At 34.5% G+C, this 19,682-nt stretch overlaps 1 protein-coding gene across 1 annotated transcript in view; it reads right to left on the bottom strand.

The window, feature by feature from the left end:
* The window catches only part of CDH11 (cadherin 11), a 485,578-nt gene that overhangs the window by 259,806 nt on the left and 206,090 nt on the right, over window positions 1–19,682 (bottom strand). The window contains exon 3 of the mRNA XM_044081817.1: window positions 8,055–8,349. Coding sequence (XP_043937752.1) covers window positions 8,055–8,349 — 295 coding nt within the window. The remainder of the gene's footprint in view (window positions 1–8,054; window positions 8,350–19,682) is intronic.

Below are 19,682 nucleotides of genomic sequence, written 5' to 3'. Positions count from 1 at the left end.
CACGTGGTAATTGTCCAGGCTTAAAATTGCCCAGGAAGGCAGTTAGCCGAATACTACTCTATGAACCTAAGGTAAAACAAGCTAATGTGATTAGCATCCATTGTTTGGAAGAAAATAACAGAAAGCCATAGAGGAATAGAAGACCTTGGTGTCACCCATCTTATAAGAAATAATTAATGTCTAACAGAACGAAAACCTATTCTTCGGCACAAGTACAGAATTCTGCCAGGAAGCAATACAAATAAAGGCTTGAAATGTATTTCTGTTCTTCCAGGAAAATGTGAAAACATCTAGTAAATGTTAAATTGTAGAGGGAAATAAATTTTCTGCTCAACCACCACTCAGGAAATGACTTTTCCAATCAAACCCTATCCAGAAAAAGAAAAAAAATGTAACGCCACAGAACCAGAAGGCAGTGCTGTTTTACAGAAACATAGTTGAGTCAAATCATCTTTTCCACTGGTATTTCAGGGAAGGCCTGTGTCTACATGCATTCTTCAGCAGAAAATGCTATCTCGCCTGTGATACATCTCATTTTCTGCTCAGGGATGAATTTTTTCTCTCTCTGTCAATCTTCACACTAAAATGCCATCTAGACTTGATCAGTCAAAGCAGAGAAAAATGTCATCCACTGGAGTTAGATTTTCTCCTACTTGTGTGATGATTCTACTTTAGATGTCATCTATAAGGCAGTAATTTCAAAGACGCCAGCCCACAATGAAATAAAGTAACACAAAGCAGCAAGGAAGACCTACAAAAAAGGATCAAGATAGTATTAAGACAATTATGAATTAAGGTTATATCTACCACTGCCCCAGTATGCCCCGACTGTAACCCTCACAAAATTATATTTTGTTTTTGCTAAACTACCCCAAGAAAGAGAATGACAACTAGTATCTTAAAACTGATGCCCGATAACTCATGGGGAAGAAAAACAATAAACTGTTAAATAAAAATACAAACAAAATCTTACTGGTGTTATTAGGCAGAAGCAAAGACACCTGATACACTATAAAGGGCAAACAGTCCAGAAGGACATGCAGACAGTATATTTTAATTAAGATATCAGATATCTGTGCTGACTGGATGAATGAAGAAGATTCATTTCTTGGAAGGTGAATTCAATAACTGAAAAGTCAAGATGAACTACTAAGAGACTAGGTCCAGGCACAGAAGTTTTCATAACATACATGCACCAAAACAAGCATATTCATTTTGTTGATGAGTAAATAAGTCAGTCACACTGAAACCCCACAGGTATTAGACATGGGTACAGAATTTAACAAGATGGTATGGCAGGTCAGTGTAGTAATCCCATTTATGGAAGAGATCATGCTTTCACTTCTGTTTGGGGTTGAAGTCATCAGACTGGGGAGAAAGGTGGTTTAAATAGTTATAGTTTATTCTAAGAACAAGGATGGAATAAGAGTTGTCACATATAATGTAGAAGTTTTACATCAGATCAATAAGGAGAGGCAGCTTAGGAAAATACCAAGGCGAGAGGCTAGCAGGAAAGAAAACTGAAAATCGTGGAAGACAGTAACTCAGTAATTTTTGAAAGTGTAACAGACCTTATGAGATGAGGATGAAAGAAAGAATGCTGATCATATTTACTGCAAATTTTAGGATTTACAGTCAGGAACTCACAGGCAGCAGTGATGTTAGAATTATTACACAGCAAGGAAAAAAGTTTGGATTGTGTCTAGGATCTATGCATCTACCATGATAAGAGAACATTTTTCAGATGATTCTTTAGATGGTTAGGGGATATTCCAGGATCATGGCAGGTGACTATAATGTGCTAAATGAAAGGATTGCCAGGAAATTCAAAATGCTGGTGTTATTAAAACAGGCAGTTGCCTCATACATTCTGTGGGGTGTCACACATGAGCAGGTTAAAATGATTCTTGGTTAGCAGATGGCTGGAGAAGTCAGTTGACCTAACTAATACAGGGAATAAAGATTTGAAAGGACAAGAGGGATGAGGAAACATGACAATGTAGTAAAGTGGAAATCATGAGTTAAGAAATTAGACTGAAACAGGGAAAAACAGAAGTAATGGAAAGGAGAGACAAGAAATCAACACACAGGACTGCAACTGGTTAAACAGTAGAAAGTCGCAGCTCTCCTGAAGAATTTTACAAAACAGGAAGTTGCATGATGGTGTGAGAGCTATTAGTGCAATTTAATCACTATGGGAAGGAAAAAAAATGACCCAACTGAATACGACAACTCACAATCGTCACGGTAAACATATTAACACTTTTGTCCATCACACTGATAAGCATCAGTGCCAAGTTATTTGCTAAAATCCTGCCATACTGCACAGAGGAAGAAGTAATCTTCCACTGATCAGTACAACTGGGACAAACGGGCCTTGTAAAGAATTGGCAGTCTGTGCCGAAGTTTTGTCTGCTACACGTGCTTTACAGCAAAGCCCAGCATTTCAACTTATCTAAGACAGTGGTCAGCCTTTTGTTATATTAAAAATATTTACCTCCTTAGAATGATATCTCCTGTATAAGCAACTGAACGGGAAAGAAACTGGTCCTAAGTTCAGGGGTTGGATGAAAGCTCTTTATCAGAAACCTAAAACAGTGATTATAGTTAAAAGAGGGACCTTAACATAAATCCCAATTGAAAAGATAATGCAGGGCTACCCCAACTTGCCCAGTCTATTATTGGCCCGAATAATTAGAAATAAATAGTAAACCTTTTAGAGAACATAGTGATGGGTTATGCCACATTCTGGAGGACATTCCATGAGGTACTGCTTCAGCCCATGGAACAAGGCTAAAGAGGATATAACATGTCAATCATATATCAGACATTAAGACTCAGAATATAATAATACTAAGAACACTAGTTCAGGGACAGAAAACTATGGAAAAAAGTCTTTGAAAAGAGAGAAATGGGGGTCAGCAGATATCTTTTCTAGCACATGAAATAAGATGGGATCTTGAATAGATGGCTTCACAGCAAGGAATTGGAAATGTTGTTGTTGTTGTGTCTTTCGGCTTTTCCCGGTTAGGGGTCGCCACAGTGGAACTCCGGTCCACTAATGATTGGCAGCAGATTTTTACGTGCCAAGTTGCCAGCCCTGACGCACAACCTTCAATGAAGGTACGCCCATTCACGCATGTCTCCACACAGAAGACGCTCTAGCTGAGAATCAAACAGGACAACATTTTACTGTGAGGTGACAATGCTACCACAGCACCACCTCCGCAGTTGGATATAATCTACTAAAATAATCTACTAAAAGACTGTTTGTAGCAAGGTATTAATCTCAGTAAGACTGTAGCTAAAATAATCTACTAAAAGACTGTCTGTAGCAAGGTATTAATCTCAGTAGACTGTAGCTAAAATAATCTACTAAAAGACTGTCTGTAGCAAGGTATTAATCTCAGTAAGACTGTAGCTAAAATTGTCAGGATAAGTGAGAGAGGAGTAGCTGTTAATACAGGGTCATTAAAACAGGACCCACTCTTGCTGAGTTGACTTGCTTACTCCTTGCTTAAGCGTCTTTCTTTTTTTTTTTTTTTTGTATTAATTATTTTATTTCTGTCACTTAATGACAGGTTTTAGGTACACAGTAAAGGATAACAATGTTAACTTCTGGACTTAATAAGAGGGCTACATTGTATTAAGATATATGTTAAGGTATGTTAAAATAGAACTAGTGCTTTTGTTACAGAAAGTCATTCTTGTTTGGATGTACCTCACAGAGAACGCTTATATATTTGAGTGTTAACATCTTTTACTGAAAAATCAGAAAAAGAGGAATGAAGCATATTAATAAACATTCCCTTTCAAATGCCTTAGCATTATTAATTTATACATGCTCATATTTTGTAAAGGCTGCAATTATTTGTTAATCATCATTTTTGTTCATTCACAGTCTTTACCTTTGGAGCCATCTCCCCTCCACCATGTTTCATGTTATCATTTTAGAAACAGTAATTGGCTGCACCCTTAAACTTTACCCTGGGTGCTTTTGAAATGTATACTGTGAAAGAAGTCATTCAGATGAATTTGTGACAAATCATAAGGAGGAGTTACGTATTTATCATCTTCCTAAAAAAGCTTGGTATAAAATTAAAAAAATGAAAGTTTAAATATCAGGTCAGGAATGCACATGAAATGTTTTCTACAAAAATACAATTACAATTTTGCAATGAAACATCCTAGTAGTCACACAACAGCTTGCAATGGAAATGGAAGACAATTCTAGGATCATTGCATGAAGTCAAAATATAGTCACAATAGGGGAATTACACAGCTTTCTGTTCTACCATATTTAATGAAATAAAACTATGCCAGTTATTCACATTGTATTGTGGGTAGTATAATGTACATTTTGCAAACACACAAAGAAAAAAAAAACAATTATTTACTATGTTGAACTTGACATATTTCACAAGCATTACCTTAAAATGCATATAATGTAACTGTTACACAAGACATTCTAATGTGGTTTGTTTCTGATTGAAAATAAACTAATTAAGTATAATTTCAAATGCATCAAATTGTAACTGCAAAATACAGATCGTACTTATTTTGAATACTGTATCCAAGACAATTTGTTTATGGCTTGTTTCCTGGTCTGAAGTATGTATTATCCCTATATTATGCAGTGGCAGAGACAGGCAGTGAGATAGTACTCATAATCCTGTCTTTGGACAGCTTTAGCTTTGTAAAATATATAGTTATCTGTATGCAATCAATGCCAAGCAATTGCATGAATACTGAATTCATAGAATGACTGCCACAGTATAGTCGAATCTTGCTACCTTTTCAAACTCCATGGCAATTTGTAAAGAAAAGAATTGAAATTAAACAAAAGAAGAAAGCAAACAACAAAATTAGCTCAGTAACATCACCCCTACTCCTACAACATTATAATAAAAAAAGAATAAATAAAATTACTAAGTGTACCTAATCCTGAGCAAAGCCACAATTAAATACTGGTGTGATACTCCTTGAAAAGCAGTAGTCTACATCTGTCACACCACCAACAAATATATATTCCATCTCATCTATCTAATAAAAAACTGAAATACATTTTGAAACAGCAACAGATCCCATTAAAGTAGTTGATACAACTGGATTTACTTACTCTGTGATTAATCACCATTTGTGTTTTGTCAAGACGAGCAATTCTTTCTTGCATACATGAAATACAGCATACTAACTGCTTCAGATCTATTTATAGTCTTATAAAATAAAATTGGCATCATTATTACACTAATAAAGCACTGACTTTTCCAGAGGTAGTATAGCTTTAAGACTTTTTGCTGCTTTATTTTCTCAGTAGACTATATCTATTTCAAAAATTGCCGCGGTAGTGGTGCTGCGGTAGCGTTGTCACCTCACAGTAAGACGTCCTGTTCAACTCTCAGCTAGAGCGTCTTCTGTGTGTAGACATACGTGAATGGGCGTACCTTCGTTGAAAGTTTTGCATCAGGGCTGGCAACTTGGCACGTCAAAATCTACTGCCAATCATTAGTGGACCGGAGTTCCGCTGTGGCGACCCCTAACCGGGAAAAGCCAAAAGACACAAACAAACAAACTATATCTATCTCAAAAAAAACTTTGCATTCCCATCTCAGCCATTTAACTAGTAGGTGTAGTGGTTAGTGTTATTGCCTTGCAGTACTTGGTTCTCCATTTTGGTTCTTTCAATGTGGTACTCTCTGTACAGAGTATACCTATATGTGAAGACTGGCCAAGTGCTCTGGTTTTATATGCCAGATATTTGCTGTATGTGAAATGATGCTCCTCCAAACTTCAAGTAGGAACAGACATCGTATGTGAATGAATGAATCGTGTAAATGTTCAGTGCCCCTTTTAGAAAGAGTTTCATCATCTCCTGTCCAATGAGTGCTGGAATACACTCCATCTCATGAGTCTATGAAATATCTTAAGGACATTATGGTGAACCAATAAGCAAGCGGTCTGTCATGTGGTATTACATTTACTATCTAGTCAGTTTAGCATTTGTACTGTGCATTATCTAAAAAAATGTTTAAAAGTGCTCATGCTGAAGTTGCAAGGCAATTTCAGTTAAAATAGCTCTTTCTGCAGTGTTGAGAGTCTACCTAGATCCCTCTCATCTCTTGGCACCTTTATAAAGCCAGCGCATGTGGGCTTCTACATGCAGTTGGCTCCTACAAGCACTGCCTTAACTCCTCAAGCACGTTACTCTAATACACATTTTTCTCCATTTCCTTGGTCCATGAAATGCCCTCTAACACTCTATATTTATTTTGTTTTACTAAATTTCTCTGGCAGCCCCTCCCTTCTCAGTTTGTTTTCAATTTTTTTTACTGACAGTAGATTTTTGCAATGAAATTTATATACATATTTGACTTTATTTCCTCAATACATTTTTACATCTCGTGCATTTCTATGTGCTTTCAGAATACATCTAAAATATCTCTAACTCATTTCTGTATACATCATCACATAGAGTTCATAGATTAGTACTAAGCTAACTGCCCTTGTGAACCATTTTAAGCCTAGCCAATTATCCCTTGTGAGACTCAAACCCTGCACCTTGTGTTTGTAAGGCAAACACCTTAACCATTAAGCCACCCTCCCAATATTTTGCTTTGTCAATGATCATTTTTATAAATTGTCATCTGAATATATAGATTTATCAATCTAGAAATTGACATTTTTATAAATTGTCATCTACTGAAAACACTTATTTCACTTTTTTACTTGTTGCTACTTTGCTGAGCTACCCCTGGTCTGCCTAAGTTATGAATGAAAATGTTTTTTTTAGCAGTTCATCAAAAAAACTGAGAAATAATAGACCTGCATTGTTTGTTTGTTTTGGCATTTATTTTACTTTAAGTTTGTCTTTTGCTTTCATTAGATAGGTATATATTCTACCCCTTCTAAACCTGTCAAAGATGAAGCAGGCTATTAATGTTTGTCACCTTTCGGTTATCAATTAACTTAGACAAACGGCCTTTTTATGCATTTGAAATTTAGTTCTTACCTTCATAGTAGTCACAGAAAATATCATAAATTCATCTGATTTCTATTATACTTCTTATATTTTTGCTCTGTCTGTAACTGACCTCTAAATCCCTTTTTGAACTACTGTTAAAATCTGTGATTTTCTCAGCAATACACGTGTTTGCTGTAGAGATATGTATGTTTAACTTGTCTTCTTTATGATGAACTCTATGATCTAAAATGTTATTATTTCTTTCTATCACCCTTTCCTTAATGAATTATCTTCTTTAAAGTTCTGCTGGGCATAACATCTACCCAAATCCATAGTTTGTAGTGTGTTAACAGATGTTCTTGGAACCTTTCTTAAAAAATCCTCCTTTAACCTTAGTAGGGCTCATACAAAATATTGCTTTTTCTGAAATCTTTCCACTTTTCCATTGCAGTTAGTCTATAAGATCTCTTTCAGCTTTAAGTTCAGGCTGTGCATGCAATAGTCTGGTAGCAGGCACAGTAAATCCTAAGAAAAGTAGCACAATGATCCAGATGGCTCAGTATGACCGAAGGGGCGGGAGTAGTATCAAACCTCTACAGGAAGACATATTAATTACGATACATGTGTGTGAAAATAGAGGCTAAGTTTAACAAACTGTTTTGTTAGAACAAGTCACCTAAAGATAGGTAGACAGACAGACATTGGTACATTAATGCCTATCTCATAATGCATGGACCATTTTGTTATTTCTGTAAATAAAGACAAATGCAAAAAGCCAGGCAAATTCTCTATTCATATAAAAACTAATTGTACTTCAGACCCACGCGTATTTACAAATATTTCAGGATAAGAGGCAGAACTTTTTTTTTTTTTGGCCTTGATTTTTGTGATTTTAAAACATTAATTTGACAAATATGGGCTGAATAAAATGCACTTGCATTTTATGTTGCCCTGTGGATACAACGCCATACAATCTGCTTGAAAATACTTTACACATGAAAGAAAGTATGAAAGTTTTTGTACTAGTTCAAAGTTTAATGTCATGCTCATAAAACAGAGATTTTCCTGCTGAATAATGTAAATGATTACGTACCCACATTTGACATTTCTGGCACATTTGCATGATACGGTCCATTCAGAAATTCAGGAGGATTATCATTTATGTCTTGAACCTTAACAATAAATTCTGATGGAGGTTCCAAAGGAGTGTTGGTTATTCTGTCCACTGCTTGTGCTGTGAGAGTATATTGGGCCCGTTCTTCTCGATCAAGTGTCTTTGTTGCATGGATGTTTCCTGATTTATCATCAATAACAAAAATAGTTCCTGCTCCTTCACCTGATAAGATGTATTTAATTTTACCATCACCAGAGTCAACATCTGAATGAAGCTGCAATAAACAAACACAGATAAATGTTAAGGAAACAAGCAGAAATAATGAAAAGCAATGCTGCTTTTTTTCTTTTTTTTTTCTATTCTTTGCCTTACTTTACTGTTTAGCTTCTATATCCTTTTAATAGACACTGAATGTCAATGACTGCATTGTTATAAGTGTGGAGGAAGTAAATGAATCAATATAAGGGTCCAGAAGTGCCTTTTGATCCAGCATTGGCCTATACAAAAATAAAAACTAAAGAAAGGAATTCAGTCTCATTTCTAGTATTTCAAGGAAGAAATAAGCTGTGTTCAAATCTTAATGCTCAAAAGCTGACAAACAATAGTTACCAACAAACTGAGAAGACAAACTCTTGTGAGGATGCAAAAAACACTCAGAATACTATCTGGATTTAGACCAGGATGAAACTGAAAAAGAGCAAATGGTTGTTGCTGCTGTCATACCACAGCATGCTTACACCTGTAGCTCCAAAGGAGCCACCATCACATTAGACAATAATATAGTTTATCATGTTTCTGCCAAACGTACATGCACAGTGTGCAATACCTTTACCTCCAAAATATATGCACCTGTATATACAGCTGATGTTTGATTGTAAGGAAAGTGAACATATAATGATCATGAATCCAAAAACAGTAAGCTGAGGTAAGGCTCCGGAATCCAAATAGTTGAACAGGTAAATGATTCAGTCTTCAGAAAGTTGTAAAAAACAATGCCTTCTTTAATGTCACACAAGCGCTTTCACAGAATGCTTCATCAGGTGTATATAAAAAACAATCAGCAGCACCTCTTTAAATACCTTAAATTAACCACATGACTAACAAATCTAATTAATTTAAAGTTATATACTTTCTAAACTAAAAATAAAAATAAATTAAAATAAATATATACAGAAATATATGCATAGATTTATATATTCACAACTGATATAGCTGTTTATAAAAATGAATATAAAATACAGTCTATATATATTTAATTATATGTACAAAGAATATATGTATATGTATACAGAAATTGCAAAAGCACAAAAACCTCTTAAAATATATATGTACAGATATATAAATTTTATTACATAAAAATATATATATAAAATTTATATATTTATGAATACAATGTATTCCATAACTACTGTATATTAAACTAAAATTTTACTTCTATATTTACCTATGTAATCCCCTTCTTTTCAAAATGGGCTTGATGGGCATATTATCATTGCGTCCATGGCCACAATTGGCCCTCAGCATAACTATCCATTTGGCCTCTACCTCTTCAGTTCTATCCCTAACATCCCCACATCTCAGACTCTCAAATGTCCTAGAAACTATCATAAATTTAAACCTATGCTGTTCTCCCTCTTTAGAAACATGTTTAGTCAGGGCATTACAATCAGACTTCTTACCTATATGATATATGTGTTCTCTGATTATTTCTCTTAGACTGTGATCTGTCTTGCCTACACAGAAACGATTGCATAAACAACAGGTGGCAAGATATATCACATGCGTAGAAACACATGTGCCACTAACTCTAATATCAAAAACTCTACCTGTATCCGGATGTCTAAAGTATAATTCCTTGTCAATAAATTGACACTGATTACAATTACCACATGGTTTTGTTCCTCTGGAACTAGTAACATTAACACTATTTCTATTGATACATAGCCTTCTGCTAAGATTCTTTTTATTTTTAAATGTAAACTGTGGTTTTGAACCAATGACCCTACTTATAACAGGGTCTGTCATTAATATTTTCCAATGATTATTAATAATACTAGTATACTTCCAAACATCCCTAGAATATGAGATGTTAACATTCAAAGTACTATTCCTCTCACTTATTTCTCTATAATTCTTATCTGAAAAGTATGGTTTGGCTCTTGTCCCCCTCAATTGTTGAACTTTCCTAATACCATCTTCTATAATATTCTTCTCATAGCCTCTCTCTTCCAAATCTTGACTTGTCTTAACAAGTTGTTTTTCAAATTCATCTTGCCTTGCACTAAATCTCGAGGCTCTAAAAAATTGATTTTGAGCTACATTTTTGAATACATATCTAGGATGCATACTATCCCTTGATAAAAGGGTGTTCACATGACATTCTTTCCTAAAATGTCTTGTACTGATCTTACCTGAACTCTCTTTTTCTATAAGTACATCCAAAAAACTAATTCTCTCTTCTGAATAGTTCAAGGTAAATTTCAAAAATTGTGTTGTGTTGTTAATGTATTCAAGAAAGCTTAACAGATCCGAGGCTGTGCCTCCCCACAAAATAAAAAGGTCATTGACAAACCTCCTATAGAATAATATATATTCACTGTATGGTCCAACGAACACATATTCTGTCTCCCATGTTAACATAACTGCATTTGCATATGTGTTAGAACATGAGCTCCCCATTGCTACTCCATTTTTTGATAATAAATCTGATTCTTGTATAAAAATACATTGTTCATAAGTACTAAACTCATCAATTCATATATTACTTTCATTTCATCATTGTTGAAAAAACTTGTTTGTGCTATAAGTCTACTAAGAAACTCTAAACCCACTAAATTAGGAATGACAGTGAACAAAGAAACAACATCCAATGTTACAAAAGTATAGTTATTACATGCAACATTTCTATCAATAAATACATAAAGATCATTAAGAAATTGTTCTGTGTCTTTTAGGACAAATTTAGAGTTCTCAATAATAGGTTTCAATTTTTTATCTAAATAAATCGAAATTGCTTCAGTGCACCAACCTCTGCCTGAGACAATAGGTCTCATGGGGGGTCTAGCAGGGTTCTTATGAATCTTGGGCTGTCCTTGTATGTGGGGTATGGTATATTTATTACTAAAAAAGTATTTGGCTAGCTCCTTACATATGAGCTCCGTTTGTTCTAAAAGTTTAATTTTCTTATTGACTAACAGTACCATCTTTTCAACATAGGGATAGTTTACTTTCTGATAAAATTCAGTATCATCAAGCTTCTCATACATTAAAACATCATAATAATCCTTATCTAGCACAACTATACGCCCACCCTTGTCAGCTGGTCTGATGACTAAATCAGCATCATTCTCAAGTCTCTGAAGAGCTTCATTTTCCCTTTTACTAAGATTATACTTGTTATTTCTATATGTCTTATCATTATATGCCTTATATATGTCATCTATACAAATCTGTTCGAACGCATTTATTAGTGCTGTTTGTTTAGGTACAAAAGTACTAGGTCTATTGAAGTTAAAACCATCATTAGCTGAGGTCTGTTGAAACAAATATTTTAACATTAAATTTCTTGTGAACATTTTTACATCAAACACTATATCTGTAATGCACATATCACTAGAAGGTATAAACGATAAACCTTTAGAAAGTACATTAACTTCTGCATCTGTTAAAACACGTTTCGATAGATTAGTTATGTAAGTCTTACTTGTTGAAACGCTTTCTTTATGGTATAGGTATTGTCCTTCACTTCTTCGTATTTCCTTTTGTATCTGGTATTGCTCCTGCCCCTGTGCTGGTATTTCTGCCCCTGGGACTCCCTCCGATTCACTGAAGTGTCCCTCATAGGAAGTGGAAAATTTAAACAATAATTACTTGGAGCTTTAGATTCTCTTGCCACCGAACGTTGCTCATGTTGCGAAGTACTCAAGGCTTCTTTCTCAGGCTCCCTGTGCACTTCTGCGGTAGTTAAAACTACCTTTCTCTTAGCGCCAAGTATAGCGCTTTGCTCCACTGATGAAAAACCAGTCTGGATAGGAGTATTGCCATCAGATAAAGTTTCAGTTTGGGGCATAACTCTCTCCTGTGGTGTTAGTTGTCTGACATCTCTGAAATCAACAACTCTGGTCCTGACGTCATTACGTTGTTCCTCGTTGAACAAGGGTTGCCTGGTTTCATTCAAAAATACATCAAGTGGCCACGTGAAGATGTTACCCACAGCAAAATCTTGACGATCTCTTCGTAACTTCTTTAGCTTAATTTGCAAAAGCTTGCATTTGTATGTATTAACATTATCTGTGGTTTCAGCCAACAATCTGGCAAATTCCAGAATAATTTCACCTATTTGATTGAAAATCTCTTTATTTAAAGACAAGTAAAACCAACATTTTCTGACCACCCTCTGTATGTCCAAAGCCACTGGAGTGTACGTGAAGGTAAAAGCTAGTAATTAGTTGTTCTTGGTTTTGCTTTCTTTCATGGCCAAGGTGAGCCAAGGTGAGCACCCTTGTATTAGTTTTAGAAGGGGACCAAACTTGAAACAACTTCTTGAAATGAACCAGGATGGAAAGAAAAGGGAAGGTGGTGGAGGTACTCGTAAATGTGGCCATTGTAACCAATGTACACACATTGAGTGTGACCGGAGGTTTAAAGTTAGGAATGAGACTTTTTATATTAAGGGAACTTACAATTGTAATACAAGAAGTGTAGTCTACCTTGCAGAATGCCAGGGTTGTCAGGATTTTTATGTGGGTAAGACCGACCGTAGATTGAAGGATCGGATTTATGAACACATTTACGCTATTAGTAAGAAGAACCCTAATAATGCTTTAGCCCGCCACTGTGAACTAAAGGAAAGTCATTTTTTTTAAATTTAGGATCATATCACAAGTCAACCAGAACATGAAAGATAGATGTGGAGTTAACGACAGCTTACTGAAGCTTCTTTTAGAGAGAAATGAACTTAATTGGCAACTAAGGTTAAATGCATGTGTAGAACCTGGGTTAAATGAATCTTGTAGTATTGCATGCATTTTAAAATTAAGACGTTTATACAGGTAACATAAGGAATTTAAACCTAGGGGTAGTACTAGGGGACACTAAGTATGTTTGAGGGATATTATCAACATTTTCAACTGGTTCTGCTTTACTTATTACATTATATATATATATATATATATATATATATATATATATATATATATATATGGTGCAAGATTCGTAAGTGGGTTGTCCAGTGGCAGAGCTAGTTTTTTAGTTGTTAGTATCAAATCCCTATATTAAACCTTTAAGTGATATTTCTTTTATGGTGGGTTAGTTGAGTAGTTATTGTTTGTTGAAACCTTTGTGTATGGTATAACTAGATTAGGTATGAGGTTTAGTATTTGAATGGACCTTGTATCCTTTTTAAAAAAACGTTAGGTAACATTTTTTGTGTAATTAAATGGTTTTGTACTTAACAACTAAGAATATGGGTACTAGCCACTCACGGTAATTGAATACATAGTACGCAATTTGATGAATTTATAGCACGTTTTTCTTTAAAACTGTTTGCTACGAAATGAGTTGATTTGAGCATCTTCCTGATTTGGTAACAGCGAAAGAAGGAATTATTTAAACCAAATTATGATTTCAGTATGTTGTCTGAAGAAGTTTGGGTATAGCCCGAACGAAAAGCGCTTTACACGTATTGGATTTTTGCTTTTGCAAGTTTACTTTGCAAGTCGAAGCTGTGACTGAGTGTTTTTAAATATTTTTTGGACATTAAAATACGCATCTTGTTCTTGATTAACTTTTAGTGCGTTGATTTATTTTACAAACTTGACTTTCAAGTGACTGTTTTTAACTATATTTGGATATTAAAACCTTGCGAGCTTTTGACATCCGTTTCCTGGTTTTTGGTGTTTAAAGTTTTCGTGGTTTGTGGACGTCTATTGGTGTTTGCTGCATGAAAATAATGACAACCAAGCTGAAAGCTAGCAGCAAATGAATTATCAGTTTACATATTACAGGTAGAATAGCAGTATAACATGAAAAAGTGCAACGACTCTGATCATAATTAAAAATATATTTTGCTAATAGCATGTGCATAATGTGCACATTCTTATTTGAGATACATTACTTTTTCAGGTAACAAAGACCTTTTCTCTGCACTGTCTATGTCAGAGAGAACACTCCACTGAGCTACACTAACACATTCCAACTAAAATCTCATAATACAGCATCAAACAATGAGGCATGTGTCTTCTCTGTAAATCAATTAACTTATTTTCCCAAGACTGTGTGATCTCAGCCTAATTTGTGGTGGCTGTCCCTCTCCCCATACATGCACACATGCATACACATACCCAAATGTAGCCACACATGGTTAATGGAGGGCTGCTTGCCTTCAAGCAAAATATGATGATCCACAATATGCAGTTTGTATATTATTTGCTTATTTTATAATATGGAGTTTGGATATCATTTGCTTATTTCATGATAAGTGTCAAAAACAATGTTAAAAAGTGTTATCAAGATGTTGTCTGCAATTTGAATAGCCTTTGTATTATGAGAGAGCCACATGTTGCAGCACTGAATATGGAAGTACCTTTTAAAATGCACATGGCTATAATGGTTACGGCATTTACCTCACAGACACAAGGTTTGATTCTTCATTTGAAAGGGAAATTGGTTAGGCTTAAAACTGCCCACAAGGTCAGCTATGCTAGTGCTTACCTATGAACCTATGCATAGGTTCATATATATTTATTATTTTAAAAAGGCTGCCAGTATAAGCATAACCTGTTTTTGATTCTCAGTGTATATGACTAAGAGGAATTTACTTTCTTTAACTGATCTTAACAGATTTGAGATTTCAACAGAAGAAATTACAAAGTGAATCTTTGACTTTTCTAATGATTAAAGTGAGATAAAAATAACTCTACAGATAATATGGTCTTACATGTTTCTTGCTTGGCAACATTCTACTGCATTTTTCAATGGAAAATGACTTTCATAAATCTAAATGAATGTGCAGCATTCTTAGAGCTCCTTTAACTTTCAGAACAGACTCCAGGATGCTTCTGACAGAATAAAATATATTCAAAGCTACCTAGGTCAAGATCTGCGAGAAAAACTGAAATCAGTTACAAATCTTTAAGTAATCGAAGTATGCAGTGTAAGGTTGTATGACATTATGTCCTTGAAAATAATTTAAAAAGTAATAATAATTAATATACAAATAATCTTTGCACATCAGTGTGAAGATCTGTCCAATAAATTATTTTCTAATTTTGTGAAACAAAATCCTGGAAATGGGAAAGATGTTTTATCACTACTGTAGACCTACAAAAACTTTGGAATTAAATAATGTATTTTAGAAAACCACTGTTCACAATACCCTTAAACACTATTAATATTCTTACTTTTTTCATAAGATTGTACTGTGCTATGTGGGCATGCCTGTGTGTTTATATGCCTGTAAGCACACAGACACACACACACACACACGCACACACACACACACACACACACACACACACACACACACACACACACACACACACACACACATAGTGATCCCATTCTTACATTGATCCTTATGTCTAATAATACTAAAATATATTCTCAGTGTGTGAAAAAGGGGGGGGTCATTAATAGATTAAGTGGTGATGACAGCACTAATTAAGAGATGACAAATAGCTGCTATATTTACAGAGAAAAAAATGAATCTGAGGTCAGGTTCATATGTCTCTTCAACATAGTACAAAAGACCAAGTGAAAGAAATGCAGTTTGACCTGAGGATAACCTCTGGGAATAAACATTGTCTGCTTCAGCACTAAACTTGAATAAATCTGAAGCACTTCGGTTAGTAGGGAAAAAAGTTCAAAATATTTTCCCAGCATGTAATAAAAGTATCATTCTTTAATGCATTTTACTTATTTTGTGTCGCAATATTGGGAATTCACATACACTGTGTTTACACATGTTGCACAGTGCAAGTAGCATATTAAAATAATACTGTTAGACATGTCTGTAACTGTGCTTTTCTACTTTTTTTGGTTCTCATTTTGTTTAGCTATCTGCTCACAAGAAAATGCAAGTCTTTGTGTAACTTGGACACCAGCTTGCTTACTTAACTGCATGACAATAATGAGCCTGTTGCCCCAGCCATAAAGCAGCAGATGCTGCATTCAGTTGTTCTGCATTTTCAACAGAGTTGAAACTAGTGATGAGTAAATTAAACATAATCCACAATGGGTGCACACTTTCCATTTACATAAATGGCTTGTTTGATTCCTAAATTGCTAATGCTTCTAGATGTATATTGCAGTAATTTTGTATCATGCTGTGAATGTCTATAGACAACTAACAAATCAGACAGGACAAACTCCTATGCATTTATGTATTGCATTACTTTCAGAGAATCACTGTATAGACCACTGAAGTCTCACTTGTCTTTGCCTAAGCTAATGTGCTTATGATTTCCAAAATACATTGAAATGGTTTTGCTAACATTAAGTTTCATGTTTGCAAGCCTGACATAGTAGTGCTATGATAGAACTGATTCTGCTCTAGATGGATTCCTTTGAACGTTCTGATTTCAGTATGTATCTGCATACAAAATTAAATTGTTTCTTCCTTTCCTCTTATATCAATGTGTAAAAGTGGTACAGCTTTACAGCAATAAGCATGTTATGTTATCATGAATTCAAAATCCCTAAACTTTTGAAATCCTGCTCTGTTGAATTTTCACAGTTTCAATGTGTGTATATGTGTGTATGTATATGAATATGTACATGTATGTGTGTGTGTGTGTGTGTGTGTGTGTGTGTGTGTGCGCGCTTGTGTGCGCGCATGGGTCCACTTCTTAATTTCGAAAGATCAGAATCTCGAGATTCATAATATCGAACCTAGAATCTCGAGCTTCTGAAATCTCAAATTTTTAAGAAATAAAAGAAAAAAATGAGAACTGCTAAAACTATATTATTGCAGGGGGGGAAGCCCCCCTGCACCCTCCATACCCCCTGCTACTTAAACATACTAACTCCGAGATCATGGTACAGTGAAGAGAATGGTAATATTCCCATTCCCATTCTCATCACTGGACAGCGATCTCGGAGTTAGTATATTTAGGTTGCATGAGGTGTAGTAGGTGCAGGGGGCCTTGCCTCCTTGCAAAAAACATAGTTTTAGTAGTTGTCAATTTTTTTTTCAAAGTCGAGATTTCAAAACCTTGAGATTCTGGGTTCGTCATTATGAATCTTGAGATTCTGATCTTCTTGAAATTAAGAAGTGGACCTATATATATATATATATATATATATATATATATTTGTATGTGTGTGTGTGTGTGTGTGTGTGTGTATTTTCAAATGTATATTTGACCTAAAATCTGTAACCATAATTTTATTATGTAATTTAAAATGGATGTAAAAATACATGTATATAAACAATTGTAAACTGTTACCACTAAATGGCTCAGGTTGTGATTGCAAATGGTTTCAGAGCTAATCCACTTACCTAGTTAAGAATGATATTTATAAAAAAAAAATATGCACAGGTAAATGAACATATGCAGAAAAAATAAAAAAAAACTGTAAGATATGGTTAAATTCCAGACTCTGTATCATAATGATCGCTTAATGTGTAGTCCAGTTATTTCAGAGGTTTTGCTGAAACAAAGCTTAATCACAGTTATCCAATAACATCAGTGGTAGATCAGAGATTAAATATGCTTAAGTAACAATATGGGGATAAAGTTAGACACCTATGTAACTAAATGAGAAGGTAGAATGATAAAAGTAGCATTTTTAGCAGTTCAGTCCACTTCCTTGGTTATCACTTCTCATGTTCTGATGGATTACGTGTATCAAGCATCGATCAGATAATGTTCCAGTGGGAAGCTTACCAATAAAGTAAGCTGGTATGTTCTGCATGTGATTTATTTGAGAGTATCTGAAAATGTTTCCTATTAAGACAGTCTAAAAGTAGTTTTTTAGAAAATTCAGTCCAATGCAGTAATTCCAGTTCTCTTATAGAAGCACAGTGCTGAGCTGTCTTCTGTGACCACTACGATTTAATTACATTAGGCTGAGCACTCAGGAGCCAAAAATGGGTTTCCCTATTCCTTATGTCCACTCAGAAGTTATTGAACATGAACGCAATTCTTTATAATAGTTGTGATTTATGCCTTTGATCTTGGAGTCTTAGATGGTGGATGTTTCAAAGTCGTTATTTTACATTCCTACTTTTCCAGGTGATCACACATGATTTGAAATAGATCATATTGAACTTAGTGTTGCAGAAATTCGCCTGTTACTTTTTTCTGCCAATTTAATAATATCAATATCTGAGTCAAACAGGGTTAATTTTTACATTGGAGATGATTTCTATAATTCCAGAGTATTGTACAATATCAAATACAATAGAAAAATCTGAAAAGATCATTTGGAGAAATTAAAAAAAAAAACAAGTTAAAACCATATAAAGTGCTAATCCTTGATTTGATCATCCTATGACCTGTTCATAAAGATACACTAAGTTCTAAAAATAGAATCCTCTTTTACTGAACATGTGTAATTTCCAGTCAAGTACAAATTGTCAAAACTGTTTATTTCTATTTTCTTTTTATATTTTAATAAAAAAATGATAACACTAAAAGAAACATTAAAACGATAACATGTTAAGAGTTTTATATATGTTTACTGGCCTGAAGTTAGTTTTATTGCATTTTTAGCAAAATACCTGGACACCTATCAAATTCAGATAAATAAGGTGTTACTTAATCTATAAAGCCTGGCAGGAAAACAAATGCAATATATTGCATTAATAACTATTGAGGCAATATCCTCACAAGGCACTGTGAACTTGCACGTGTTGCCAATGGCTTTCTCATCTCCAGTTTTTATGTGTGCCAGTCTAGCATACCTGACTCAACTCCACTTGAAACTGAGACAATGCCTTATAGCATCATTCTGAATAATAGGCCTGACCTCTGACCTATGTTTTTTTTTTCTCAAACCTTTACAAGTCTGCATGCTGTGTATGCAAACACACAGCTAAATAAAATCTTGCGACCAGGAAGTACTAAGCTGAATCCTAGAGGATCTTACAAACACCTCTTATGCACAGCAAATAATGCCAGGTTCATCATAAAAAAGACATTTCTGTCACTAGAAACATGACGTAACAAAAATATACTGTATTGGCAAAGTATAAACACCCCATTCAACTTCAGTGTAGAACTCTGTGTTACCAGTTACAGTGAGAATGGCAATCTAGGGGGCAGAGCCTAGATGGCCAACTGACAGCAGTGAATTTTGAGAGCTCCATAAACTAGTATAATAATATACGAAAATGTTATTATTTTCAAGTTTAAAAGTCAAAATCTATAGATAAGCTACTAAACTACATAAATATAAATTTTGGTGGAGATATATAAAAGATTTCCTGTCAAGTAACTTGGGATATATATTGAGTCACTGAATATGAACAACTCAAGGAATTCTCATCCAGATGCTGCTTTGAAAAAAAAACTGCAATTGATGACATCTGCTTTACAGGAACTATCTTTGAAGATGGATGGTTATAAAAATTTCTTTTGAAAACTTCAAATTAAAATTCTCAAA

This window comes from Protopterus annectens, chromosome 8.part1 (assembly GCF_019279795.1).
Source record: "Protopterus annectens isolate FY-2018-M chromosome 8.part1, PAN1.0, whole genome shotgun sequence".
NCBI lineage: Eukaryota > Metazoa > Chordata > Ceratodontiformes > Protopteridae > Protopterus > Protopterus annectens.
Note: the sequence above shows the minus strand (reverse complement) of the source record. Positions and strands in the feature narration are given on the sequence as shown.